Here is a 27,274-nt window from a genome sequence, read left to right as displayed (position 1 = left end):
GTTAAGAACAAATTCTTATTTACAATGACGGCCTACCTGGGAACAGTGGGTTACTGCCTTGTTCAGGGGCAGAATGACAGATTTTTACCTTGTCAGCTCGGGGATTCGATCCAGCAACCTTTCGGTAGCCTAGTGGTTAGAGCGTTGACCTAGTAACCACTAGGCTACCTGCTGCCCCGGAAATGCTTGGAAAACCCCAAAATCATCTTCACACAGAAAGAAAGACGTGCAGGAATAACTGTGTTCAAGTTATAACAGAGCATAAAATATAACTTTATTCATTTACACTTTTACATTCCATTCACAGAGTCATTGGCGTACCATCAAACTGCAACGGCAGGACCAGTGTATGTCACTTGCTTGCAAACGCCATGATCTGAGCCTGGAGAGAAAGAACATTAACTCACAAATCTAAACATCCATTTTGTCAATCCATCCATACCTATCCACAAATACATGAATCCAACAGCCACGTATAGCACTAGCAAGTTCTACAAAAAACGATGACTAGCATCTTTCCCATCTGTGTAAAAAGTGGCACTACAAACCTCTGTATACAAGATCTGTAAACTCTGAACATTTAATATGGAAAAATGTCAAGCATAACTTTGGGTCTCCAGAGAGAAATGCCTTTACAACCATTTACGGTTGCTTTGGTCTGAATCACTTAGTAGGGAATAAAGCCATTTCACATCAGCGGTCTGTAATAAAAGGGGTGAAAACACAAGCCAACACCACTGTAACACAGCCCCGGGCCAGCACTGCACCCCACCCACACACTTTCTGTAACACTACATTTGGGGCTAAACTAAGCTGAAGTAGTAGTAAGTTGACAACCATGGAAATTATAGGCAGAGCTGAAGTAAAAAGACATGTAATCATAAAAAAGGTCCGGATCGGGTGGGGTCATGAACGAAGCCAAAGTGGGGCTTACTTCTGATATGTGGCCAAACCTTGGGAATGGAAGAAGAGATGGCTTCTACTTGAACAAGTGTTGTGGGTTCACTTTGACAAGGGACATGACATTCGAGAAAGGTGGGGTTAAAGAGGAAACAGCATACTAACTTTCATGGCTGGCAGTGTATTGGTGGCCTGCAGACCGAAGGTGCGTAAGACAACCATGGGGGCAGCGTTAGTGGAGTACAGTCGTTTCATCAGGTCGATGGCAGCCATCATGGGCAGGTTGTGTCGCTGGCGCTCTGTCTCATATTCCAACAGGTGCTGCATGGCCCCTGCTCAACACAACACAGGCAGAGCAAAACACCAGGGGTTAACAAATCATAGAGAAAAGAGTTTCTGGACCTGTGTACATTGTTAATGTGTTTTCTGCATTGGAACTATTCAGAACAAATAAAATATTCACATAACAGGATTTCCATTTCTGTGAACTGTCCTTTCTGCCAAGAACTGTATGAAAAAAACATCAAATAAACTTTGGACGAAATACTGTTCTTTTTATAATCAAGATCAACAGCAAGCGTCCCAGCCTGGGCTGTGGAAAAGAGCTTCTGAGAAACCACTGGCTACGGCTACTGTGTTTGGTGTCTGTTTAGGGTAGTCACTAACCCAGATCCTTCCCGTTAAAGGCCGCCTGGCTCAGGAGCTGAGTGAGGCAGGCCACATCCCCAAAGCCCAGGTTGGCTCCCTGGCCAGCTAGAGGGTGGACGCGGTGTGCTGCATCGCTGCAAAGAAAAATAAAGACCTCCGCCGTGTAAATCTAGTCACCACATCTACAGGGTAGGATCAAAGCAAGCATTCCCTTCAAATAGACAGAAATAATTGGATAGAGGCATTAACCCTTAATTTTTTTTGATGCAGTTGATAAGTATCTTTTTTATTTTATTTATATGATCCTGTTATACCTTCATAGAATAAGGGCATATAATCCTTACATTTACAAAATGCCAGGTCAAATAGTCACAATTTTCTAAAGCAAACCGATGTGAAGTTCAATAACAGCGTGTCCCCAGGGGTGAGTGGGGATTTACCCAATGAGTGCCACCCGGTGCCTGATGTACTCTGACGCATGGCCCATGCCCAGGGGGAACATGACCCGACTCTTTGGGCCGATCCCGGCCACGCTGGGGGGTAGCTGGCGTGCCGAGCCTGCAGAAGGCATGAGGACTGACAGGGCAGTGCGGAACAGAGAGCCAGCAGTCTCCACCAGCTCACTGTGGTTCTCATTACTCCACTGACACAGAGAGAGAGAGAGACAGAGAGGAAGAGACGGAGGGAAAGAGGAAGAGACAGAGAGGTACAGGAGAGATAGAGGGGCGTGGTAGACAGAGAGATAGAGAGAGGTAGAAACAGCAGGTAGAGGAAGAGACAGAGAGGTACAGGAGAGATAGAGGGGCATGGTAGACAGAGAGAAGAGAGATGTTAAAGAAACAAACTAGAGCAGAAATGCAGAGTGAGTGTACTTTTCCTCACTAACAAAATGGTTTGGCAGCGTTACAGGACCCTTGCTAATTAAAAGAAGAGGCTGGTCAGGCCTGCTGTTGAATTAGCTTAGTTTAAAAAACATTCCATGCAGTAATGACCAACTGGCAGACCACAGGTTTAATTAGCAAACCAGGCCTGAAACCAAGCATGACAACCGTGGTGACCCCATCGGCAGGACCAGTAAAAATAGTAGGCTTGGGAAAGCAACTTTAGGCTGGCAAAACGTTGGTATTGTCTACATGTATGATGTAGAGTAGACAGAAAACAGTGACAAGTGCACCCATTGGCATTGACTAACCGGTTCATTGGTGCACTTGCAGCATGTTGGTAACAAGAGGATTTCCATTCATAAATGTACTATTCATAACGCATACAAATGTATCAGAAATCCATTTCTTTCTCTGCTGTATAAAGGCACCTGTTCCTCATCATTATCTGATTCGGTGGGGTCAGGCCGGGACTCACAAAGGCAGTGTTGATGGAGTCCACGAAGCTCTCCTCATCCAGCTGCAGTAGCTCCTCAGCATTGCGGTGGCTGGTCGACCACACCAGAGAGCTCTCTGTGTCTGACAACTACAGCCACAAGAGAGAAGGGGGAGTTGGTTAAAATTAAGGGACAGAAAAAAGCAAAGAGCTCAGCTGCACTTTGAACCTATGATACAAACTTACTGGTAACATTGCTATGGGGCCTGTTGGAAGGAACCTCTGCCAGGCAACATTGTTCTCTGTTGGCTATAGAAACACATGATAACAATTAGTATGGCCTCCATGTGTCTTGATGAAATAGACAGGTTGTAAGATGTATATCTCACCTCAGACAGATGCAGGACAGCCACAACAGCTGATTGGTCGTAATTCCACTTGACCGTGGGTATCCCCGCCTCCCGCCTTACCATCGAATTTGGCCCATCTGCTCCAATCTGCAAACCAGCCAATCACAGCGGTTACATCCTAGAGCATTATGGTCAAAGACAAAAAAACATTCATAAAATAAAAGAGTTACTACTCAGGATGGACTGACCAGTAGTTTGGTTTGAAGAGTCTGTCCGTTGGCCAGGATGACCTGAACCCAGGGGATGGCGTCAGCTACCTGGTGGGACTTGGGCCAGGTGTATTTCACCACCTTGGATTTGTACTGGACCCTCACCTGATCTGAGAGACCGAACACAGAGAAAAGAAATGGTCAAAAGCAGAGCCAAGGGGATTTTGGGTTCACCACAGAGAATCATTTTCACTAAACAAGGAAGGGGCCAGTAAGTATTTTTCATCACAATTGGTCACACTAATCAAGACTTTGCTACTTGTTTCCTCCAAAAAGGAAAAAAATAGAGTAAGGTTTGGCTGTAAGTGACTAAGGCAGTGGAGGATCTACAAACCACCTTGTAAAACACCACTGGTTTCCCTCTCTGGCAGGGACCAGCTGCCGAAGCTCACATTGACAATCTTCTTAATGGTCTTGGCTTGCCGCATAGCATTGATTAATAGTGTTTATCTACAAGCAGACCATGCCACACTTTCCGCATGCTGGGATTGCACCAAAACTCCCACTTTCTTTGAATTATCGGTAGTCGGTCATCCCGAACATGAAAGTATCTGGAATTACACTTGGCGTTGCCCACTTGGAGAGGTTCCCGTCCGCAGATTGACTACTGGTTCCTGAACACGAGCGACAAATATTGGCCTGCAGTGACTGGAGAGCAGAGTTACTACCAAACTAGTTAGCTTAGTGCACGCTTTTCATGTACTGCCTCAGAAGCAGAGAAACATCATGGCCAAAGGAAGAAAAAATTAAGTAGAGGACCAACATGATGCCTTTAAGGAAAACCTGCTGCCTGCAACCACACATCTGTTTAGTGCAAAATGTAGAAAAGCCCGTTTATAAATATGCTGTTTTACAGTCGGACGCAAGGCAGTGCTAAGGTTTCATTTCTGAGCCTCCAAAAAGTCGGCCTAATTTCAACAGCAATACAGCACAACACACCGTCAGCACTTTAGCATCCTTAATGGCGTGGGAGCACATGTCAATGTGAAATAGGTAATTGGACAACTGCACGTGCCTTTACATGGCACCCGGTCTATGAGTGCACTAACTGGCACACAGGAAATATGGAGCTTGATTGAAATAGCAGGAAAAACATGGATGCGTCCAAGAGCTGCACTGGTCTTTAAAAACAGACACTGGGGAAAATACAAATAAACAAAACACAGGGACAGGATGGAACAAATGTGGTGACATTACATGAGCTGCCAGACCCAGTGCTCATTAACAGGATGTCAATGAACTCAATATGTCTTCTAAGGAGAGTCACATCACTACTCGTGCATAGTGAGGGTTTCATGGGAAAATCAGCAATGCAACTGGACTGTGTGTGGCGCTGCTTTCTTACCAGAGAGATTCTCCAGCTGTTTCGTCAGGGCTGCCACAATGATGTCATTCTCCACAATGTATGCCATCTCGTCCTGCAGGTTCTCCTTATCAAATGTAATCAGGGCATCCGAGCAGGCATCCCAAACCTAAATCAGAAATCAATTATCCCTGTGGTCAACAACTCTATCCTTAAATGCATCCCCATTCCCTATATTTAGCCGGCCAAAGAGCCACAGCCTAATTGAACTGAACACATCAAATTTGTTCAGCTGCAGCCAGAGCTTGGCAGGCACTACTTAAATGACCAAACTAAGATCTAGAAAGGTCAACAACACCCTTCTATGGTTGACTTAGGGAGCTTACTGATGCACGATGAAATGCCATTTGTGATGTGGATTTATGGCAATATTTTTGGCCCGACAGAACACATTTGTTAACATTACCGAGCGGGTAAATATTGGTTAATGTATCCCAAAAAAGTTGTGTCAAAATAGAACACATAATTGAGGCACATCATTTCTGAGATGGTAAATGACAAGACTTTTCATGTGACGCAGGGAAGTGGTTATGCTTATGTAGGACTCTCTCTCAGACCTTATCATTCAGAAGTAACACAGCTAAACTACTTTCCCCCCCAACATGCCATAAAGTAGTGGGTTTTACCCTACAGAAAACCACTAATGGTGGTGGGTTTGCAACTTGTGACAAGTGGTTGGCTGCTTGAAAGATTTAATGAAACCAAACCGCAAATTCCAAGGAGTTTTTATGTTGAAGAAAAATATACTTCTGTTGATAAGGAATGTGTTGCTATGTACTTATTGTCCTCTTTGCTAGGAGAAATCCACAAATGGGAGCTTTAAAACCTGCTTATCTTTCCATCTTAACACCCAGACAGGAGAGAGACCATTGGAAATGGCCTACTAATATTCAGGTTATTTTTCCTTCTTCAGCCAGTAGTTAACTATTTAGGATAGTGAATGAAGATTTTTTGGGGTTAACCTCAACGCACTACTCTATCCTTGTAATATGCATCTGCAAACAAACAAGCAAAAAAAGGAGCAGAGCAGTTAAGGTATTATGGAAGAGGTATATCACTATAATCACCATATTATATTTTATGATGACATCCTTGGCCATGAGAGAAACCCTGTGTTTTTTTCTTTGGTATAAACTGACCACATCTTACAGAAGGGACTCAGCCTGCGCCCACAGCTGTAAAACACGGTCACTTTGCTACTGACATCCACACATCCTGTCATCTTCCATCTTCTGCCTCCTGCTTGTCACATTCATCTTTATAATTAGTACACACAGGGGATGAACGCCTAGTTGAAGATGCCAAATAGATATTTTTCCGATTAAATATAATCCTAATTAAATAATTACTCTGATTGTGGCCAGAGGGGAAAAAACAAACATTTCACTAAGCCAGGGAGTTTTGATCATCGGTTTAAATTGACCTCCTGTCCTTTGGGGGTTGAGGCACCCTGGCATTTGCATGGCCTCTGAGGATGTATAAATTGGGCAGAGGAATGAACAAAATGCGTGTTTTAAACCGCCATTGGGTTTGCGTTTTCTTTGTGAACAATTACATGCTCGAGAGAAATGGCATTGTAAAGTACATGATTGAGTAGAGGTTAAATGGCAGGGGAGATACAATTTTCCTAAAACTTTATAGCCAAACAAGTTACTGATGCATGGAGAATGAGAGTAAGTATATAGCAGTATAACTCTAACGACTTAAATGGGCTTCTCAATAAAAAATTACTTTAGGGCTTGGCGTTTCCAAGAACTGACCTGCATCTTCTGATAGGGCTTACATCTCATGTTCATAATGTGATCCCATGCGCCAACACCTGAAAGGCACACACAACATTTTAATAGAATACAAGATCTATAAAATCTAGGGATGTTATGTATGAGGCATACAAGCCCCATAATTACTTGTTAGAGGAGTATGATTAAATGAGACAAGAACTCAAGTGGGCGATGTCAACAAAAATATAAATGCAACATGTGAAGTGTTGGTTCCATGTTTCATCAGCTGAAGTAAAAGATCCCTGAAATGTTCCATATGCAGAAAAGCTTATTTCTCTCAAAAGTTGAGCACAAATGTGTCTACATCCCTGTTCATGAGTATTTCTCCTTTGCCAAGATAATCCATCCACCTGACAGGTGTGGCATATCAAGAAGCTGATTAAACAGCATGATCATTACACAGGTGCATCTTGTGCTGGGGACAATAAAAGGCCACTCTAAAATGTGCCGTTTTGTCACTGAACACAATGCCACAGACATCTCAAGTTTTGAGGCAGCTTGCGATTGGCATGCTGACTGCAGGAATGTCCACCAGTGCTGTTGCCAGATAATTTAATGTTCATTTCTCTACCATAAGCCACCTCCAATGTCATTTTAGAATATTTGGCAGTACATCCAACCGGCCTCACAACTGCAGATCACATGTATGGCGTCGTGTGGGCAAGCTGTTTGCTGATGTCAACGGCGGTGGGGTATAGGCAGGCATAAGCTACGGGCAACTAACAGAATTGTATTTTATCGATGGCAATTTGAATGCACAGAGATACCGTGACAAGATCCTGAAGCCCATTGTCGTGCCATTCATCCGCCGCCATCACCTCATGTTTCAGCATGATAATGCACGGCCCCATGTCGCAAATATCTGTATACAATTCCTGGAAGCTGTAAATGTCCAGGTTCTTCCATGGCCTGCAAACTCACCAGACATATCACCCATTGTTTTGGATGCTTTGGATCGACGTATACAACAGCGTGTTCCAGTTCCCGCCAATATCCAGCAGCTACGCACAGCCATTGAAGAGGAGTGGGACAACATTCCACAGGCCACAATCAACAGCCTGATCAACACTATGCAAAGGAGATGTGTCACGCTGCACGAAGCAAATGGTGGTCACACCAGATACTGACTGGTTCTGATCCACGCCCCTACCTTTAAAAAAAAAAGAAGGTATCTGTGACCAACAAATGCATATACATTACATGGCCAAAAGTATGTGCACACCCCTTCAAATTAGTGGATTCTGCTATTTTAGCCACACCTGTTGCTGACAGATATATAAATTGAGCTTCCCCGGTCAACTGTTAGTGCTGTTATTGTTAAGTGGAAACGTCTAGGATCAACAATGGCTCAGCCGAGAAGTGGTAGGCCACACAAGCTCACAGAACGGGACCCACCGAGTGCTGAAGCGTGTAAAAATAATCTGTCCTCGGTTGCAAAACTCACTACCGAGTTCCAAACAGCACAAGAACTGTTCCTCGGGAGCTTCATGAAATGGGTTTCCATGGCAGAGCAGCCGCACACAAGTCTAAGATCCCCATGTGCAATGCCAAGCATTGTTGGAGTGGTGTAAAGCTCGCCACCATTGGACTACGGAGCAGTGGAAACGTGTTCTCTGGAGTGATGAATCACGCTTCATCTAGGAGTCCGACGGACAAATCTGGGATTGGCGGATGCCAGGAGAACGCTCCCAATGCGTAGTTCCAACTGTAAAGTTTGGTGGTGGAGGAATAATTTTCTGGGGCTGTTTTTCATGGTTCGGACTAGTCTCTTTAGTTCCAGTGAAGGGAAATCTAATGCAACAGCATACAATTACATTCTAGACAATTCTGTTCTTCCAACTTTGTGGAAGGCCCTTTCCTGTTTCAGCATGACAATGCCCCCGTGCACAAAGTGAGGTCCATACATAAATGGTTTGTCGAGATCGGTATGGAAGACCTTGACTGGCCTGCAGTGCCCCGACCCCCACCCCATCGAACACCTTTGGGATGAATTGGAACGCAGACTGCGAGCTAGGCCTAATCGCCCAACATCAGTGTTGCTGAATGGAAGCAAGTCCCCGCAGCAACGTTTCAACATCTAGTGGACAGCCATCCCAGAAGAGTAGGGGATGTTATAGCAGCAAAGGGGGGACCAACTCCATATTAATGCCGATGATTTTGGAATGAGATGTTCGACCAGCAGCTGACCACATACTTTTGACCATGTAGTGTATGTATTCCCAGTCATGTGAAATCCATAGATTAGGGCCTAATGAATTTATTTGAATTGACTGATTTCCTTATATGAACTGTAACTCAGTAAAATCTTGGAAATGGTTGCATGTTGCGTTTAAATCTTTGTTCAGTATACATCCAAGTCAATTTAACTGGGCTTGACATAGCCATGGGTATCCGAATCACTTCCTTCACTTCCTTACTGACATGCAGTACATCATCAGGGTGTCAATTAAAACCCAAGGAGACATGAATAATAGTTGAGAGGATCCCATCAATGATTGATGTAGACTAGAGTCCAGATATGATCCCTGCTAAGCATGTGTGACTAGACAAGCTGGGCCTGATCACTAACCTACTTCCTGACAACCTTTTATGCTGAGCCACACCACAAATAGGCTTAATCAGACAGGAAGCTGGCCACTTAAACATGAGCTCTTGTCATTGGACAAGATGTACTGTTTGTTCTTTTTAAATGGATAAACCAATAAACCAACCCTGACAAATAATAGACAACTACCAAACTATCTACACACAACTCTTCACCCCTACTGTACTTTATGAAGCTCATACTATTGCAGCCATGTCTATCTGTATGCAGAGAGGTTCCCTACATTTTTCTGATGCCATTGGCTGCCAATGGAAAACAGAGCTTCTAATGCCATTAGAGAGATTACTTTCTCAGGGAACATGATAATAGTGTTTCGTAATATGGTTGTGTACCACTGAGGAGGGTGGCAGAGCCCGGGCTGATGGAGCTGACTCTTGTACTGTAGGCGTCTGGGACCTTGTCCATCACTTTCTTGTTGCCTGCCTCAAGCAAAAGAATCTTCTTCCCCTCCAAGTTTGGATCCAAGCCTGTCAACAATAACGAGCATGCATGAAATTGATTGATGCTCTGTCCAAAATGATAAACAGACAGATTAAAAGTTGTGGTGGGAGTAGCATTGATATAGCCTACATTTTGGCATCACTAGTGGTGCCATGAGAACAAGAAATGAAAGTTCCTCTGCATGTTTGTCTTAATTATACCTTAGTTGTTTAGCAACACAGAACTAAGGCAAATGCTGTATGGTGTAAATCAGCAGCAAAGCCACAACTGCAATTTAGTTGTGAGAATGAAGTCTGAGAATTTGCATCCAGGAGCGGAATTACGGCTCCTCCTCCTTTAGATGGGGGCAAATAGGGGCAGAGGGGCTGTTTGACTGGGCAGCATCAGGAGATCACCTCGACTCACCTAAAGAACAAGCCATAGCGGTCCCAACCATCCCTCCTCCAGATATAATGACATCATAGAGCTCATTTTCATGTCCCCCATGTTCTGCTGCGCACGTGAGTCCTCTGCAAATGATTCTTGTTTCTGAAAAACGGTTCAGAGCAACACACCGCCGCCCGATTCCTTTGAAAGACAGTGCCGTTTTAGTGAGACTATGCATCTTTAAAACAACGTAACGACGTGGTACTCGTCTAACCCTTAAACAACTCCAACTGTATTGTTTAGAATCAGAACTAAATGTTTCCCCTTGAATATGTCCTACTAATCGCAGCTGTGTCCATTCTATAATGCAGCCATGTTGTATATTTTGACATACGTAAGAGGCAAGTACTTCCTGTAGTGCTCAACCAATCAGAAAAAGGAACCGCACTAGTTTCACTTCACAAGTTGTCCGCACTTTGGTGCTATTGATATTTAAACATAATTCCGTTTTATTCAGGAGGACAATGTAGAAGGGATAGTTAAGGCGCTTCTTGAATAAAAAAATGTGTTACAAATGTGTCAACATGATAGTGCCCAATCGAGATCACTGAGGTATAGATCGAGATACCGCAATCGTTTACTTCAGCCAATCAAACATTAGAGAGTTCCAGGGGGTGGAGTCAAATATCTTAGCTTTGACAACAAGTAGCGAAACATCATCCATTGATTCGAAGTTATTACTTTGTAACAATCAATATATGATGTCGATACATGACAGTCTTTGTTGTGAAGCAGAGAAGCAAGAAGAGATGGACAACAATGGACAATAATTATAATAATAATAATCCACTGGAATAAGTAGGCTGTAGTTCTAAAGTGCACGAGCATCAGGTTATATTTTCTATTTTGCACTATTCCAAAATTGTCATCTCAATATGTATTGTAGTTATGCATTGTGTAACAATACACATTTTCTGTCCTAAAACAGTTTAGCATGTAGCCTACTATGTTAACATAGACATATAATAAGACTTCTCTGGCAATGTTTTGGAAGAGCAGTTTGGTTGCTAGGGCAACCCTTGCGGAGGCTCACATCATGTGCTGCTGGAGTTTTGCATAACTTTTCATTATATTAATGATCATTAATTGATCAAATGTGGGACACAGTTCTATGGAAATAAAAATATCTGATCTAAACAAGGGTTTATCTCACTGTGGGAGGTGTTTTTGGATTAGGTGTTTTTGGAATATAATTCAAAATATCTTCCCCTTTTTCCTTCTTTCCATAGCTGTTTGGTGAATGTTGGGTTCAGGAGGACACACTGCTGCTAGGATGCAAGAGCAGAGGAACATGGCTGACCTGCAGGCTTTCCTGGAGGATGGCCTGAGTTCAGAGCTGCTGCTCCAGCACCAACTACAGGAGATGAAGGAGGCCTACAAGCAGCAGCTGCAGGAGACAGAGAGGAGACAGAGAGAGGGCCTTGAGAAAAGGATCCAGCAGAACTCTATGCTGTCAGCAGGCTTCGACAGGAAGTCTAGTGCTGACAGACAACTGGACCAGTTTTTCAGCTCTCAGGCCAGGTATGTCAAGTCACCCAATGATGCAAATAAGTTATCACCATATATTTGTTTTGTAAGTCTCAAATATCCTATTGTTCTATGTTAAATAAAACAATCTCAAATGTAGGGGACCGAGGAAATCCAGTTCCCTGTCTGAACTGATGTCAGGTAGGAGGTCTACCTGCAGGAAATCCCCACAGCTCAGACAGTCAGGGAGGTTTGTCACATCCTCTGCAGCCTGGGCTTCTGACACAACTGTTTCACACAGAGGACCACAGCATTATCAGCACCAAGGACCAACAGAAACAGAGCAGCTCCAACTAAGCAAAGAGGAGAAAGAGGAGGCGGAATGTCAGAGGAAGTTTTGTGCTGTTCCTGTGCCTGGCCATGTGTTTTTGCCCCTCTATGATGAGATGACGCAGGTGCGGCAGAAAGAGAGGAAGGAAGGCCATGAACAGAGGAGGGACTTCCTGCTCTCCATGCAGAAGCCCTTCAGCTTCCTGGAGAGAGATGAGAAGAAGAGAGAGAAGCTGATGCAAATGATAAGCACGGTGGCACAGTCTCAAAAAGCCACCAATGTCAGGAAACCAATACCGAAAGCAATCAAAGACCATGCTGTCTCTGAGCATTTAAAAGGTGTGTTGCCTAAATAATATATCTCCAGAGATCTTGCTTAGGTGCAGTAAATTGTATTATAAAAGTATTATAATCTTCCCTAAATCTTAAGTTTTTCTCACTAAATTCTGTATGCTCTGTAGAGGAGGAGCTGCGCAGGAAGGTACGCATCCAGCTGAGGGCCCAGGAGACTTTGAGGAAGTCCACAGCACCTATAGAGAACCAAACTCATACTGAGAACCCGGAGCCTCGCACCGCCCAACGGACTAAGAAGGAGGTTCTGGCCTTCCTGGATCAGAAGCCTACCTTCCAGCCAAAGACCAACTCCCAGGTCCCTGATTTTGACAGGCTGCACAAGGCCTTTCAGAGGGAATCACTGAAGAGGGCAGAGAGGAAAAATGTTACCAAGTGTCAGCCCTTCCACCTGCGGACGTCAACTCTGCCTTCAAGACCAAGCAGAAGCAGCTCTGAAAAAGAACAGGTGAGCTTACTGTAGAACTCTGCAAATAGAACTTGAAATTAAATTTCTCTTTGTATCTTTGGAAACGTTTTGTTTCCTTGTATTATTTTTGTCCTCAGAAACCCATAGTCAGTGCCGTTTTGAAGAGAAGCAATTCCTTTGGAGGCTTAACATCACTGTCCACAGATACGCTTCCCACCTATATCACAGATGCAGCAAGGAAACGCTGTATGGCCATTAGGTAAAAGGGAACTGTGAACTTCATTATTGGGTGTGTCTGTCTCAATACGTAAAGATACAGGACATAGTCATACTCATCTCTGTCCTGTCCTCTCCCTGGTCCATCAGAAAGTCTGTGGAGCAGAAAGAGAGCAAGGAGCAGGAGAGTGTAGAGTGGATGCGGAGACATAGGAAGAGGTCTCAGGCCATGAAGAAGACAGTGGCTGTCCGCGCCAAGGTCATGGACCCTCATAGCAGCCTGAAAGAGGTGTATCATGAGAAGCTGAAACAGCACCGGTGAGTACTGGGAAATTCCTCAGATGAAAACAGAAAAGAACAGACTGATTAAAGAGTTGTTAATCTGTACTTAATGTTTACTTAATGTTTATGTGGCTCTGTACATGTAGGGAGGCCGACCAACAAAGGACGAGAGAGTATAAGAAGGAGCTACAGGATATGAAGGCCAGAGTAACTGTCCGTCCTTACCTGTTTGAACAGGTGTCCCAGGTAAACTATGGGCTTGCATTGACCTGGAAACTCATTTTCTGGAATTGCAAACACTTGAGAAGAGCCTTTAAGCGGTCAATTGTTGTATTATTTACTGTTGTGCACCTTGTCTATTCCCTGGCCTTTGATGGAATTGCTCTAGAAAAACGCCAAGGTTGACGCGGAGCGTATATACAGAGACAAGCTGAGGGAAGCTGGTTTGAATGAGCAGTTTGTCAAAACAAAGGGAGAAGAGTTTGGAACGGCACCAGTCTTCATATTGGATGACAATGACGATGTTGATGACCAAAGTGTTGAGAGTGACATGGAGAAAAGGTACCTACAATGACAACAAGTGTGTGTCGCAGTGTCTTCCAACTAACAATTAGTTTTAGTCATACAATATCTAATGCCAATAGGAATACCACTGCAGCTGGAAATCCACGGACGCCATGTGGTATAGTTCTATATACAATGTTGCATTACATAATACTGTGAGACTGTTGTAAAGTCTTTAGTGAAGAGAAGACAAATACTGCAGTCAAGCAAAACTTTGATGCAGTTACAATATAGACATTTTCTAACCGACATGTCTGATTTAGGGATGGAAACGTAGACGTCGGGGAGAAAATTGAAGAGGTAGAAGAAGAGAGCATGAAAACCAGAGTGGAATAAATGCATTGATCAAAAAGGTAGACCCGGCATGTAATGGAACTTCATATAGCTATTCTGCTTCAAAGAGCACTATGTTCTAAAATAATTGTAGTGTAGTTTAACTATGTTGACCCAGTCTTGGACTGTCTGACATGTTTTCTTATGATTTATGCTATTTCTAAAATGGGGACATCTGGCCTCTGGAGCTGTTAAATTTATATTAAATGGAGCAAATGTGAGAAAATGAATAAAGGTTTATGGAACTGTATATGTTTATAAGTAATTTAGAATGTTATATGTTGACATTTTACAATGGTAGGGGATTATGGCATATTAAATGTTTGGCGGCATAATATTTAAACCTTATTAAAACTGAATATCAAAGGCTTATTTGGTTTTATGAAATTAATTTAACATGGCATTATAGAGAACTACTTGGTAACCAGAAAAAAAGTGTTTGAAAAACAAAAATAGACCTACAATGCTATGGATTCTGACCGGTCCTGGTGTAGTTAATATATCATCCCTCACTTTGAAATCAGAGGGCTGACAGTGGTCTCAGTGACATTGCAGTACAGTAGTACATATTCAATCTGTCATGCTGTCTAGTTGTATTCGTCAAACTCTGTTTGAGCAAGCCCATAAATATTTTGTCAATGGACAGGTCCTACAGTGGCTTGCTAAAGTATTCACCGCCCTTGGCATTTTTCCTATTTTGTTGCCTTTCAACCTGGAATTAAAATAGATTTTGGGGGGGGTTGTATCATTTGAATTACACAACATGCCTACCACTTTGAAGATGCAAAATATTTTTTATTGTGAAACAAACAAGAAATAATACAAACTGAAAACTTGAGCGTGCATAACTATTCACCCCCTCCCCCAAAAGTCAATACTTTGTGAGCCACCTTTTGCAGAAATTACAGCTGCAAGTCTCTTGGGGTATGTCTCTATACGCTTGGCACATCTAGCCACTGGGATTTTTGCCCGTTCTTCAAGGCAAAACTGCTCCAGCTCCTTCAAGTTGGATGGGTTCCGCTGGTGTACAGCAATCTTTAAGTCATACCACAGATTCTCAAATGGATTGAGGTCTGGGCTTTGACTAGGCCATTCCAAGACATTTAAATGTCCCCTTAATCCACACGAGTGTTGCTTTAGCAGTATGCTTAGGGTCATTGTCCTGCTGGAAGGTGAACCTCCATCCCAGTCTCAAATCTCTGGAAGACTGAAAGAGGTTTCCCTCAAGAATTTCCCTGTATTTAGCACCATCCATCATTCCTTCAATTCTGACCAGTTTCCCAGTCCCTGCTGATGAAAAACATCCCCACAGCATGATGCTGGATAGTGTTCTCGGGGTGATGAGAGGGGTTGGGTTTGCGCCAGACATAGCGTTTCCCTTGATGGCCCCAAAATTTTTTTTTGTCTCATCTGACCAGAGTACCTTCTTCCATATGTTTGGGGAGTCTCCCACATGCCTTTTGGCAAACACCAAAAGCAATGGCGTTTTTCTGGCCACTCTTCCGTAAAGCCCAACTCCGTGGAGCGTACAGCTTAAAGTGGTCCTATGGACAGATACTCCAATCTCTGCTGTGGAGCTTTGCAGCTCCTTCAGGGTTATCTTTGGTCTCTTTGTTGCCTCTCTGATTAATGCCCTCCTTGCCTGGTCCGTGAGTTTTGGTGGGCAGCCCTCTCTTGGCAGGTTTGTTGTGGTGCCATATTCTTTCCAGTTTTTAATAATGGATTTAATGGTGCTTTGTGGGATATTCAAAGTTTCTGATATATTTTTATAACCCAACCCTGATCTGTACTTCTCCACAACTTTGTCCCTGACCTGTTTGGAGAGCACCTTGGTCTTCATGGTGCCGCTTGCTTGGTGGTGTTGCAGACTCTGGGGCCTTTCAGAACAGGTGTATATATACTGAGATCATGTGACTGATCATGTGACACATAGATTGCACACAGGTGGACTTTATTTAACTAATTATGTGACTTATGAATGTAATTGGTTGCACCAGATCTTATTTAGGGGCTTCATAGCAAAGGGGGTGAATACATATGCACAAACAACTTTTCAGGAATTATTTTTAAATAATTTTTTGAAACAAGTAATTTTTTTCATGTCACTTCACCAATTTGGACTATTTTGTGTATGTCCATTACATGAAATCCCCCCAAAATCGATTTAAATTACAGGTTGTAATGCAACAAAATAGGAAAAACGGCAAGGGGGATGAATACTTTTGCAAGGCACTGTATAAGGACAGGAATCATCTGAAATTGTACTTTCTCGGATGCTTTGGTTAAAGTATCTGGCTACTTCAGAAACTACAGTGCCAGTTAAGTAAATAGGCCTAGCCAGTCATCTGCCATCACAAAGGGCATGTCAGTGCACTGCTCTCTGCCCAGTCCCACATCAAATGGGGTTTTGTACTGGTCTCCACTGTGAGCTGAAGCAGCTTACTGCAAAGAATTGATGGGATTTTGCTAACCAGATGGAAACATCTGAATATGTACATAACTGGATATCATTTTGGAGTTGGCTGCTGAAAAACACTCAAAGAAGCTGACAGCAGCCATTATTATAGCGGATCCCTGCACACTGTAGCTGGCAGCAGAACATCATTCCAGAGCCATACCTTGCTGTCTCCATGGAGACCAGCTCAGATGGTCATTTGGGGGGTACCATCAGAGACACATGATGTGTTTAAGTCCCCGCTCAAAATGTTTGGATGAGTTCAGATGAAGACGGGAGTATGGGAGTCATTGACAGCTTATGGTCTTTCCCCTAACTGAGCTCACTCTACAGTGGACCAACAATAAAAGCCAAACAATCAAACCAGCTGTGGGGTTCACATCGGTAGGAGACTCTTGAATGATAGATGCAGTCACCTCCATGAGAGCTCAAAAATCACATGTCAGAGGTTCAAGGGCTCCAGTGAGGTTGTCATGGAAACCATGTTTTCCCTCCTTACACCGTCCAGTGGTCCAGCAGGAGACTGCTGTGCACCATCTATGGCATTCCACACAACAGTTACTATACATACAAAGAATGCCATGGCTAACAGCATAAGATCATAAGAAATGCAACACTATCACCCCTCTGACCCAGAGAATAGTAGAGAAATGCTGTTCAATAGCATCCTTACTTTAAATGTGGTGGCAAAAACCTACAGTATCAGTCAAAAGTTTGGACACACCTACTCATTCAAGGGTTTTTCTATATGTTTACTATTTTCTACATGGTAGAATAACAGTGAAGACATCAAAACTATGAAATAACACATATGGAATCATGTAGTAACCAAAAAAGTGTTAAACATATCAAAGTACCCAACCTTCGCCTTGATGACAGCTTTGCACACTCTTGGAATTCTCTCAACCAGCTTCATGAGGAATGCTTTTTCAACAGTCTTGAAGGAGTTCCCACATATGCTGAGCACTTGTTGGCTGCTTTTCCTTCACTTTGCAGTCCAACTCATCCCAAACCATCTCAATTGGGTTGAGGTCTGGTGATTGTGGAGGTCAGGTCATCTGATGCAGCACTCCATCACTCTCCTTGGTCAAATAGCCCTTACACAGCCTGGAGGTGTGTTGGGTCATTGTTCTGTTGAAAAACAAATGATAGTCCCACTAAGCGCAAACCAGATGGGATGGCGTATCGCTGCAGAATACTGTGGTAGCCATGCTGGTTAAGTGTTAAATTCGAATAAATCACGACAGTGTCACCAGCAAAGCACCATCACACCTTCTCCTCCATGCTTCATGGTGGGAACCACACATGCGGAGATCATCCGTTCGCCTACTCTGCGTCTCACAAAGACACGGCGGTTGGAATCAAAAATCTCAAATTTGGACTCATCAGACCAAAGGACAGATTTCCACCGGTATAATGTCCATTGCTCGTGTTTCTTGGCCCAAGCAAGTCTCTTCTTATTGGTGTCCTATAATAGTGATTTCTTTGCAGCAATTCGACCATGAAGGCCTGATTCACTCAGTCTCCTCTGAATAGTTGATGTTGAAATGTGTCTGTTACTTGAACTCTGTGAAGCATTTATTTGGGCTGCAATTTCTGAGGCTGGTAACTCTAATGAACTTATGCTCTGCAGCAGAGGTACCTCTGAGTTTTCCTTCCTGTGGAGGTCCTCATGAGAGCCAGTTTCATCCTAACGCTTGATGGTTTTTGCGACTGCATATTCAAAGTTCTTTAAATTTTCTGGATTGACTGACCTTCATGTCTTAAAGTAATGATGGACTGTCATTTCTCTTATTTGAGCTATTCTTGCCATAATATGGACTTGGTCTTTTACCAAATAGGGCAAATAGGGCTTCTGTATACCACCCCAACCTTGTCACAACACAACTGATTGGCTCAAACGCATTAAGGAAAGACATTCCACAAATTAACAAGGCACACCTGTTAATTGAAATGCATTCCAAGTGACTACCTCATGAAGCTGGTTGAGAGAATGCCAAGAGTGTGCAAAGCTGTCATCAAGGCAAAGGGTGGCTACTTTGAACAATCTCAAATATAAATGATAAACTGGGTGGTTCGAGCCCTGAATGCCGATTGCCTGATAGCCATGGTATATCAGACTGTATGACAAAACAGTTATTATTACTGCTGTAATTAAGTTGGTAACCAGTTTATAATAGCAATAAGGCACCTCGGGGGTTGTTGGTATATGGCCAATATTCCACGGCTAGTGGCTGTGTCCAGGTACTCCGCGATGCGTGTGCCTAAGAACAGCCCTTAGCCATGGTATATTGGCCATATACCACATCCTCTTGTGCCTTATTTCTTAAATATAACACTTTTTTGGTTACTACATGATTCCATATGTGTTATTTCATAGTGTTGATGTCTTCACCATTTTTTTACAATGTAGAAAATAGTAAAAATAAAGAAAATCCCTTGAATGAGTAGGTGTCCAAACTTTTGACTGGTACTGTATGTAATGAAAAATTTGATCAAGCATTTAAATGAAGCAGGCAATAACATGGTTGAGAACAAAACATCTCTTATGTGGGGTAATGACATCCTCTAAATTTGGCCATCAGACTTGGTTATCTGAGTGTCTGAGAATACGCCTCTCCAAGCAGTTAAACAATTACCATGTACCATTTTACAAAAGTGGAGCTCTTAGGTCTGTTATTACTTCAGCTACAATATTAACATTCCCACACATTGCATTATGAAATTGCTTCAAGTGCTCCAAATCAAGTGTCTGTGGCCTCATGCATGGCGACACATCTTCTCATAGAGTTGATCAGGCTGTTGATTGTGGCCTGTGGAATGTTGTCCCACTCCTCTTCAATGGCTTTGCGAAGTTGCTGGATATTGGTGGGAACTGGAACACGCTGTCATACAGGTCGATCCAGAACATCCCAAACATGCTCAATGGGTGACATGTCTGGTGAGTATGCAATCCATGTAGAACCTGGACATTTTCAGCTTCCAGGAATTGTGTACAGATCCTTGCGACATGAGGCTTTGCATTATCATGCTGAAACATGAGGTGGGTCTCAGGATCTCGTCACGTTATTTCTGTGCATTCAAATTGCCATTAATAAAATGCAATTGTTTTCGTTGTCCGTAGCTTATGCCTGCCCATACCATAACCCTACTGCCACCTAGGGGCACTCTGTTCACAACGTTGACATCAGCAAACCGCTCACCCACACAACGCCATACACGTGATCCTGCAGTCAGCATGCCAATTGCACACTCCCTCAAAACTTGTGACATTGTGTTGTGTGGCAAAATTGCACATTTTAGAGTGGCCTTTTATTGTCCCCAGCATATGGTGCACCTGGGTAATGATCATGCTTTTTAATCAGCCTCTTGATATGCCACACCTGTAAGGTAGATGTTTATCTTGGCAAAGGTGAAATGCTCACTAACAGGGATGTAAACACATTTCTTGTGCGTGTGGAACATTTCTGGGGTCTTTTATTTCAGCTCATGAAACATGGGACCAACACTTTACATGTTGTTTGTATTTCTGTTCAGTGTATCTGGAGGGAGGTTGATGTTTTTGACAGCCCTTGGTTCACCTGTAGGAGGAGCTATAGCTCGTCACATCCTCAAAGGAGAGAAAGAGAGCGATCCCTCCTTTCCTTCTTCAGTGGCGTGAACAGATCCACAGCGCTGGAGAGAGAGTATAGTGGGAGAGAGTGAGGGAGAGAGAGAGAAACAGTAGTCAGTTTGACAGATAAGCACGGCGGATGACTTGTCTCTCTCTGAATGTACCGTGAGCAGGAGAGCAAGTAAGTACCAAGAGTACCAGCCAAGGCAGTTCTCCAGATGCACAAACACACACACAGACTCCACAGCCTGGTACAGACAGGGAGCGTGTGAAGAGAGAAGAGTGTCACAACTAAGGTATGCTGGGATCTAGATTCGCACATGTACAACTATCATGAATTCCTCTTTCTGTTGTTTTGGTTTTAATATGTTATCTTTTAGCTCTTGCACTTACACTTAGTTTCCAGGTGGGTCATCAAAGGTTTCCCAAGCGGAGTCTACCAAAGTGTAATGGGTTGCCCAGATCAGAGACTTTTCCTCTGATCCTGCAAAGAGAGCTAGTCCTCACACTGAGCGACCCCCGCTCATGGAGAAGCTGACGGAGAAAGACAAGGAGCTGATCCGAGGCAGCTGGGAGAGTCTTGGCAAGAACAAAGTTTCACACGGAGTCGTCATGTTCTCCAGGTACAGTCATGATCTAAAGCTTTTTATTTGAGTTGGGTATGAAGGAGTTGGGTATGGAGGAAATGAAGGAGTTGGGTATGGAGGAAATGAAGGAGTTGGGTATGGAGGAAATGAAGGAGTTGGGTATGGAGGAAATGAAGGAGTTGGGTATGGAGGAAATGAAGGAGTTGGGTATGGAGGAAATGAAGGAGTTGGGTATGGAGGAAATGAAGGAGTTGGGTATGGAGGAAATGAAGGAGTTGGGTATGGAGGAAATGAAGGAGTTGGGTATGGAGGAAATGAAGGAGTTGGGTATGGAGGAAATGAAGGAGTTGGGTATGGAGGAAATGAAGGAGTTGGGTATGGAGGAAATGAAGGAGTTGGGTATGGAGGAAATGAAGGAGTTGGGTATGGAGGAAATGAAGGAGTTGGGTATGGAGGAAATGAAGGAGTTGGGTATGGAGGAAATGAAGGAGTTGGGTATGGAGGAAATGAAGGAGTTGGGTATGGAGGAAATGAAGGAGTTGGGTATGGAGGAAATGAAGGAGTTGGGTATGGAGGAAATGAAGGAGTTGGGTATGGAGGAAATGAAGGAGTTGGGTATGGAGGAAATGAAGGAGTTGGGTATGGAGGAAATGAAGGAGTTGGGTATGGAGGAAATGAAGGAGTTGGGTATGGAGGAAATGAAGGAGTTGGGTATGGAGGAAATGAAGGAGTTGGGTATGGAGGAAATGAAGGAGTTGGGTATGGAGGAAATGAAGGAGTTGGGTATGGAGGAAATGAAGGAGTTGGGTATGGAGGAAATGAAGGAGTTGGGTATGGAGGAAATGAAGGAGTTGGGTATGGAGGAAATGAAGGAGTTGGGTATGGAGGAAATGAAGGAGTTGGGTATGGAGGAAATGAAGGAGTTGGGTATGGAGGAAATGAAGGAGTTGGGTATGAAGGAAATGAAGGAGTTGGGTATGGAGGAAATGAAGGAGTTGGGTATGGAGGAAATGAAGGAGTTGGGTATGGAGGAAATGAAGGAGTTGGGTATGGAGGAAATGAAGGAGTTGGGTATGGAGGAAATGAAGGAGTTGGGTATGGAGGAAATGAAGGAGTTGGGTATGGAGGAAATGAAGGAGTTAGGTATGGAGGAAATTAAGGAGTTAGGTATGGAGGAAATTAAGGAGTTAGGAGAAGTTGTGATATTGCTTGTCATACTGTATTATCTATTCAGATCAAATCAAATCAAAATGTATTTGTCACACTCGCCGAATACAACAAGTGTAGACCTTGCCGTGAAATGCTTACTTACAAGCCCTTAACCAACAATGCAGTTCAAGAAATAGAGTTGATGAAATATTTACTAAATAAACTCAAGTATAACAAATCTAATCAATCAAAAAGTAGCACAATAAATGTACATAACAATAACGAGACTATATACAGGGGGTACCGGTATACAACACTATACTTCATAACCAGTGTTTGCCCTATATTCGACTCTGCTACCGCTGCTTAAAAAAATCCAATGGGAAACACTGAGAGCTATACCATGCATGTGTTCCTCCATGAAGATTTCATGGTGATTAGTATATCAGCCTTTACTGTTTGTGTACCAAAACAGAGTGTTGGTTGATATCTGCAGCATTTTTTTGTAAGAAAGTTTACTGAAACCTAACCATTGACTACAATTTGCAGTTGTATACAATACAAATATGTCAGTATAGTGCAAAGATACTGTAAATAATGTAGTTGTCATAGTAAACAGTACTTGTGTACTGAGAGAGAAAAATACACTACACCTACATAGATACTGCATCACACACTCCCTATACTGGGACTGGAGGCTTGACTTGTTGCTTGGCGACAGGCTGCAATAGTCTTTATTTTGAAACAGCTTCTGCTAAAACAGACTCTAGAGAAGAACTGTTGCTGACTGTCCTATTTTCTTTAACCGGACATTAAAATCGTAGCTATTGTGGCATTCGAGGGACTTACGACTACATGTATCTGTCTGCACCTGCATTGTGTTTTGTGTCTGTGCAGACTGTTTGAACTAGAGCCTGCACTCCTCAACCTCTTCCACTACAACACAAACTGTAGCCCCACACAAGACTGCCTCTCCAGCCCTGAGTTCCTGGACCATGTCACAAAGGTAATCCTGCGTAGCCCATCACCATTAAAACTGACATCTAAATGGTTGATTCTTGGAAACAAATCCACGGCAATAACCTCTTGCTGTGTGTTGGTGTATGTGCACATTCCTTTGTGTATGTGTGTGTGTATGTGCGTACATGATTGTGCGTGTATGTGTATGTGTGTGTGTGCGTATGTGTCCAGGTAATGCTGGTGATCGATGCAGCAGTCAGTCACCTGGACGACCTCCATACCTTGGAGGATTTTCTGCTCAATCTGGGGAAGAAGCACCAGACAGTTGGGGTTAACACCCAGTCTTTTGCTGTAAGAATATAGTCACTCTGATCACTCACTGTAATACACTGCTGTCATACTGAGTGTACTGTACACTATACTATACTACACTGTAAAACAAAAAAAAGAAAAGTTGATTTTACGTACAATCTTAAGTCAATTCCAATTTAATTTGAAATTCCAATTAAAATATTGAATTAACTCATGAAGTGGAGAATTCATGTTGAATTCAATTCAAATTTCAAAAATCTTCAAGTTTTGGAATTTAATTGGAATTTGGACTGAATTGTAAAAACATTTCATATTTGGTATGGAATTGGAATTCAATATTTGTAAATTTCCCAGTTATTGGAATTATTGCACTTAGTATAAAAATGTGCTGCAGGATTTGTTCTAAATCATATCAAGTTCTATCTCTATATTTCCAGTATAACCAGGCTGTCAGGACAGTGATATGATCAGCCTGAAAGTCTGAGAGAATTGAATTCAAATTGGAATTTGTGGAAATGTTGGGGATAATACTGAATTAGGAATTGAATTATTGGAATTGACTTAAGATTGGAATTGAGAGGAATTAAGTTCTCTCTGAATTCAAAGACTGACCTGGAATTTGATTTGAATTAAATTGAATATACAGGGAGAGGAAATTGAATTAGAGGAAGTGGAATTAATCCCAACCCTGATTGTAAGACAACCAGCTGCAATAAGATTGTGAGTTTGCTCAACAAAAATGTTGTTGAGCAAACTCACGATCCTATTGAAGGCATTTGCCTTACAATTGTACATTGAAATCAACACATTATTTTACAGTGTACTTTTAAGGAACAAAACTTGCAACAATTTATAATTGTAGGCCAATATTCATAATATTTGCTTGCGTGCATCCGTGTGTGCATGTGTATGGTGCAGGTGGTGGGGGAGTCCCTTCTCTACATGTTGCAGTGTAGTCTGGGTCATGGGTACACTGGCCCACTGCGTCAGGCCTGGCTCAACATGTACACCATCGTAGTGGCGGCCATGAGCAGAGGATGGGCCAAGAACGGGGAACACAAGACTGACTGAAACATTTGCTGGGGTCTGCTACCAGTCTCTGTCTAATCACCTTCATGGTTGCTACGGAGTAAGGTTGTATAGCTCACAGCCTGAAGGTTTTGATTGCTGTATATTTCCTCAGTGAGTCAAGGGTTACAGTAGAGGGAACGAATAATGTTATCACACTTGACACCACAAACGATGGTTGAATCACCTGATGTTCACAGAGTTAACTGTTTTTGCTGGGGATGTTGTAGCTGTAGAAAATGCTGCTATAACGTTGTGGGGATGTTATGTGTCAACCAGCTTTGCACGTGCTCTAAGTCTTCAGTTTCAGTTCCTCAAATTAGAGAATTGGTTAAATTAATGTAATGACTGAATTTGCTTTGTAAATAATTTTTTTGATATACATTGGCTTGTGAAAGTACTCACCACCCTTGGCAATTTTCCTATTTTGTTGCCTTACAACCTGGAATTAAAAAAGTTTTTTGGGGGGGTTGTATCATTTGATTTACACAACATGCCTACCACATTGAAGATGCAAAATATTTTTTATTGTGAAACAAACAAGAAATAAGGCTAAAAAACTGAAAACTTGAGCTTGCATAATCCCCCCCCCCCCCCCCCCCCCCCCCCCCCCCCCCCAAATTCAATACTTTGTAGAGCCACCTTTTGCAGCAATTACAGCTGCAAGTCTATTGGGGTGTATCTCTATATGCTTGGCACATCTAGCCACTGGGATTTTTGCCCGTTCTTCAAGGCAAAATTGCTCCAGCTCCTTCAAGTTGGATGGGTGCTGCTGGTGTACAGCAATCTTTAAGTCATACCACAGATTCTCAATTGGATTGAGGTCTGGGCTTTGACTAGGTCATTCCAAGACATTTAACTGTTTCCCCTTAAACCACTTGAGTGTTGCTTTAGCAGTATGCTTAGGGTCATTTTCCTGCTGGAAGGTGAACCTCCGTCCCAGTCTCAAATCTCTGGAAGACTGAAACAGGTTTCCCTCAAGATTTTCCCTGTATTTAGTGTCATCCATCATTCCTTCAATTCTGACCAGTTTCCCAGTCCCTGCCGATGAAAAACATCCCCACAGCATGGTGCTGCCACCACCATGCTTCAATGTGGAGATGGTGTTCTCGGGGTGATGAGAGGGGTTGGGTTTGCGCCAGACATAGCATTTTCCTTGATGGCCAAAAAGCTACATTTTAGTCTCATCTAACCAGAGTACCTTCTTCCATATGTTTGGGGAGTCTCCCACATGTATTTTGGCAAACACCAAACGTGTTTGCTTATTTTTTTCCTTTAAGCAATGGCGTTTTTCTGGCCACTCTTCCGTAAAGCCCAGCTCCGTGGAGTGTATGGCTTAAAGTGGTTCTATGGACAGATACTCCAATTTCCGCTGTGGAGCTTTGCAGCTCCTTCAGGGTTATTTTTGGTGTCTTTGTTGCCTCTCTGATTAATGCCCTCCTTGCCTGGTCTGTGAGTTTTGGTGGGCGGCCCTCTCTTGGCAGGTTTGTTGTGGTGCCATATTCTTTCCAGTTTTTAATAATGGATTTAATGGTGCTTTGTGGGATATTCAAAGTTTCTGATATATTTTTATAACCCAACCCTGATCTGTACTTCTCCACAACTTTGTCCTTGACCTGTTTGGAGAGCACCTTGGTCTTCATGGTGCCGCTTGCTTAGTGGTGTTGCAGACTCTGGGGCCTATCAGAACAGGTGTATATATACTGAGATCATGTGACAAATCATGTGACACTTAGTTTGCACACAGGCGGACTTTATTTAACTAATTATGTGACTTATGAAGGTAATTGGTTGCACCAGATCTTATTTAGGGGCTTCATAGCAAAGGGGGTGAATACATATGCACGCACCACTTTTCCATTTTATTTTTTATTTTTTAAATAATAAATAAGTAATTTTTTTCATTTCACCAATTTGGACTATTTTGTGTATGCCCATTACATGAAATCCCCCAAAAATCTATTTAAATTACAGATTGTAATGCAACAAAATAGGAAAAACTGCAAGGGGGATGAATACTTTTGCAAGGCACTGTATCTACTCTAATAGCAATGATTGTGGGGTTCTTCGTGATGTATCTTAAAGAATCACACAATTGCCAAAACATTGGCTGTATTACTTGGCATAACTACCTCTACTGTGATCATTACTGTAGCTGGAATGGGCAGCTATGAGATGGGCCCTTTGCCAAATCAAACCAATGATAAAGAAACATTGATCACAAAAGTATATACAAGATTATTGTTTCGAGTGATTATCACAAATCTATTTCTATGTCTTTGAGTTAGGCTAGGGATCTGATAATGGCACATACTAATACTTTCCTTTCTGTGTGTGTTCATGACCTGGGGTGTAACAACCCTTAGGGGTGAACATGATTCTTAAAGACATTGATATTATTAAGTAAACTGTTTTTTTGGACAATGCTCAATAGAAAGTTCAAAAGTTTTTCTATGGGATCTCTATGACTGTAATGGCACCTTTGTCTGAAAGGTGTACACTCTTAGAAAAAAAGGGTTCCAAAAGAGTTATGTGGCTGTCCCCATAGGAGAACCATTTGTAGTTCCAGGTAGAACCCTTTTGGGTTCGAGGTAGAACTCTTTCTAGTTCCATGTTCCCTCTGGGGAAAGGGTTCTACATGGAACCAAAAAGGGTTCTACCTGTAACCAAAAGGAGTTCTTCAAAGGGTTATTTTATGGGGACAGCCGAACATCCCTTGTAGGTTCTAGAGAGCACCTTTTTTTCTTAGAGTGTAAGTGGCACTCTCCTCTGACAGTAGAGGTTGTAAAGATCACGTTGCCATATGCGTATTATCATATTTCAATAGACTTCAACTGACTGTTACTCTAAATAGACTGTTATTCTCCTCTCTTGAGTTCTAGCTAAATGATGGAACCCAACAGTAGATTATTGGCTTGAGTGTCTTTGGGCAATTAGTTTTCACTAACTGTAAATGTGAAGTGGTGTTGAACCACATAATGTATCAATATTGTGATGATACGTTATGAACAAGCCACAATTACAGAAGTACTTTGGCTTTTTGGACCCATTAGACAATCATAGTCATTGACAAAGCCA

At 42.7% G+C, this 27,274-nt stretch overlaps 3 protein-coding genes across 3 annotated transcripts; 2 read left to right on the top strand and 1 right to left on the bottom strand.

Annotated features, from left to right (window-relative positions):
- Positions 1-243: 243 nt before the first annotated feature.
- Positions 244-10,433, bottom strand: coq6 (coenzyme Q6 monooxygenase). The gene is made up of 12 exons (XM_038967680.1): positions 10,080-10,433; positions 9,566-9,700; positions 6,608-6,666; positions 4,830-4,956; positions 3,464-3,594; positions 3,255-3,362; positions 3,112-3,174; positions 2,908-3,015; positions 1,989-2,191; positions 1,567-1,682; positions 1,066-1,232; positions 244-382 (listed from the first exon to the last, which is right to left on the bottom strand). The coding sequence occupies exons 1-12, from the start codon at positions 10,276-10,278 to the stop codon at positions 353-355; spliced, it is 1,446 nt and encodes a 481-aa protein (XP_038823608.1). The 5' UTR covers positions 10,279-10,433; the 3' UTR covers positions 244-352.
- A 903-nt stretch (positions 10,434-11,336) lies between these two features.
- fam161b (FAM161 centrosomal protein B) lies at positions 11,337-14,411 on the top strand. The gene is made up of 8 exons (XM_038967714.1): positions 11,337-11,621; positions 11,728-12,236; positions 12,359-12,696; positions 12,795-12,916; positions 13,024-13,191; positions 13,302-13,401; positions 13,544-13,716; positions 13,983-14,411. Exons 1-8 carry the CDS (start codon positions 11,341-11,343, stop codon positions 14,053-14,055), a joined length of 1,764 nt encoding a protein of 587 aa, XP_038823642.1. The 5' UTR covers positions 11,337-11,340; the 3' UTR covers positions 14,056-14,411.
- A 6,234-nt stretch (positions 14,412-20,645) lies between these two features.
- On the top strand, positions 20,646-24,199 carry LOC120023056 (neuroglobin-2). The gene is made up of 4 exons (XM_038967002.1): positions 20,646-20,743; positions 22,754-22,862; positions 23,048-23,167; positions 24,047-24,199. Exons 1-4 carry the CDS (start codon positions 20,646-20,648, stop codon positions 24,197-24,199), a joined length of 480 nt encoding a protein of 159 aa, XP_038822930.1.
- The last annotated feature ends 3,075 nt before the right edge of the window (positions 24,200-27,274 follow it).

Source organism: Salvelinus namaycush, chromosome 28, assembly GCF_016432855.1.
Source record: "Salvelinus namaycush isolate Seneca chromosome 28, SaNama_1.0, whole genome shotgun sequence".
In the NCBI taxonomy this organism is placed as follows: domain Eukaryota; kingdom Metazoa; phylum Chordata; class Actinopteri; order Salmoniformes; family Salmonidae; genus Salvelinus; species Salvelinus namaycush.
Note: the sequence above shows the minus strand (reverse complement) of the source record. Positions and strands in the feature narration are given on the sequence as shown.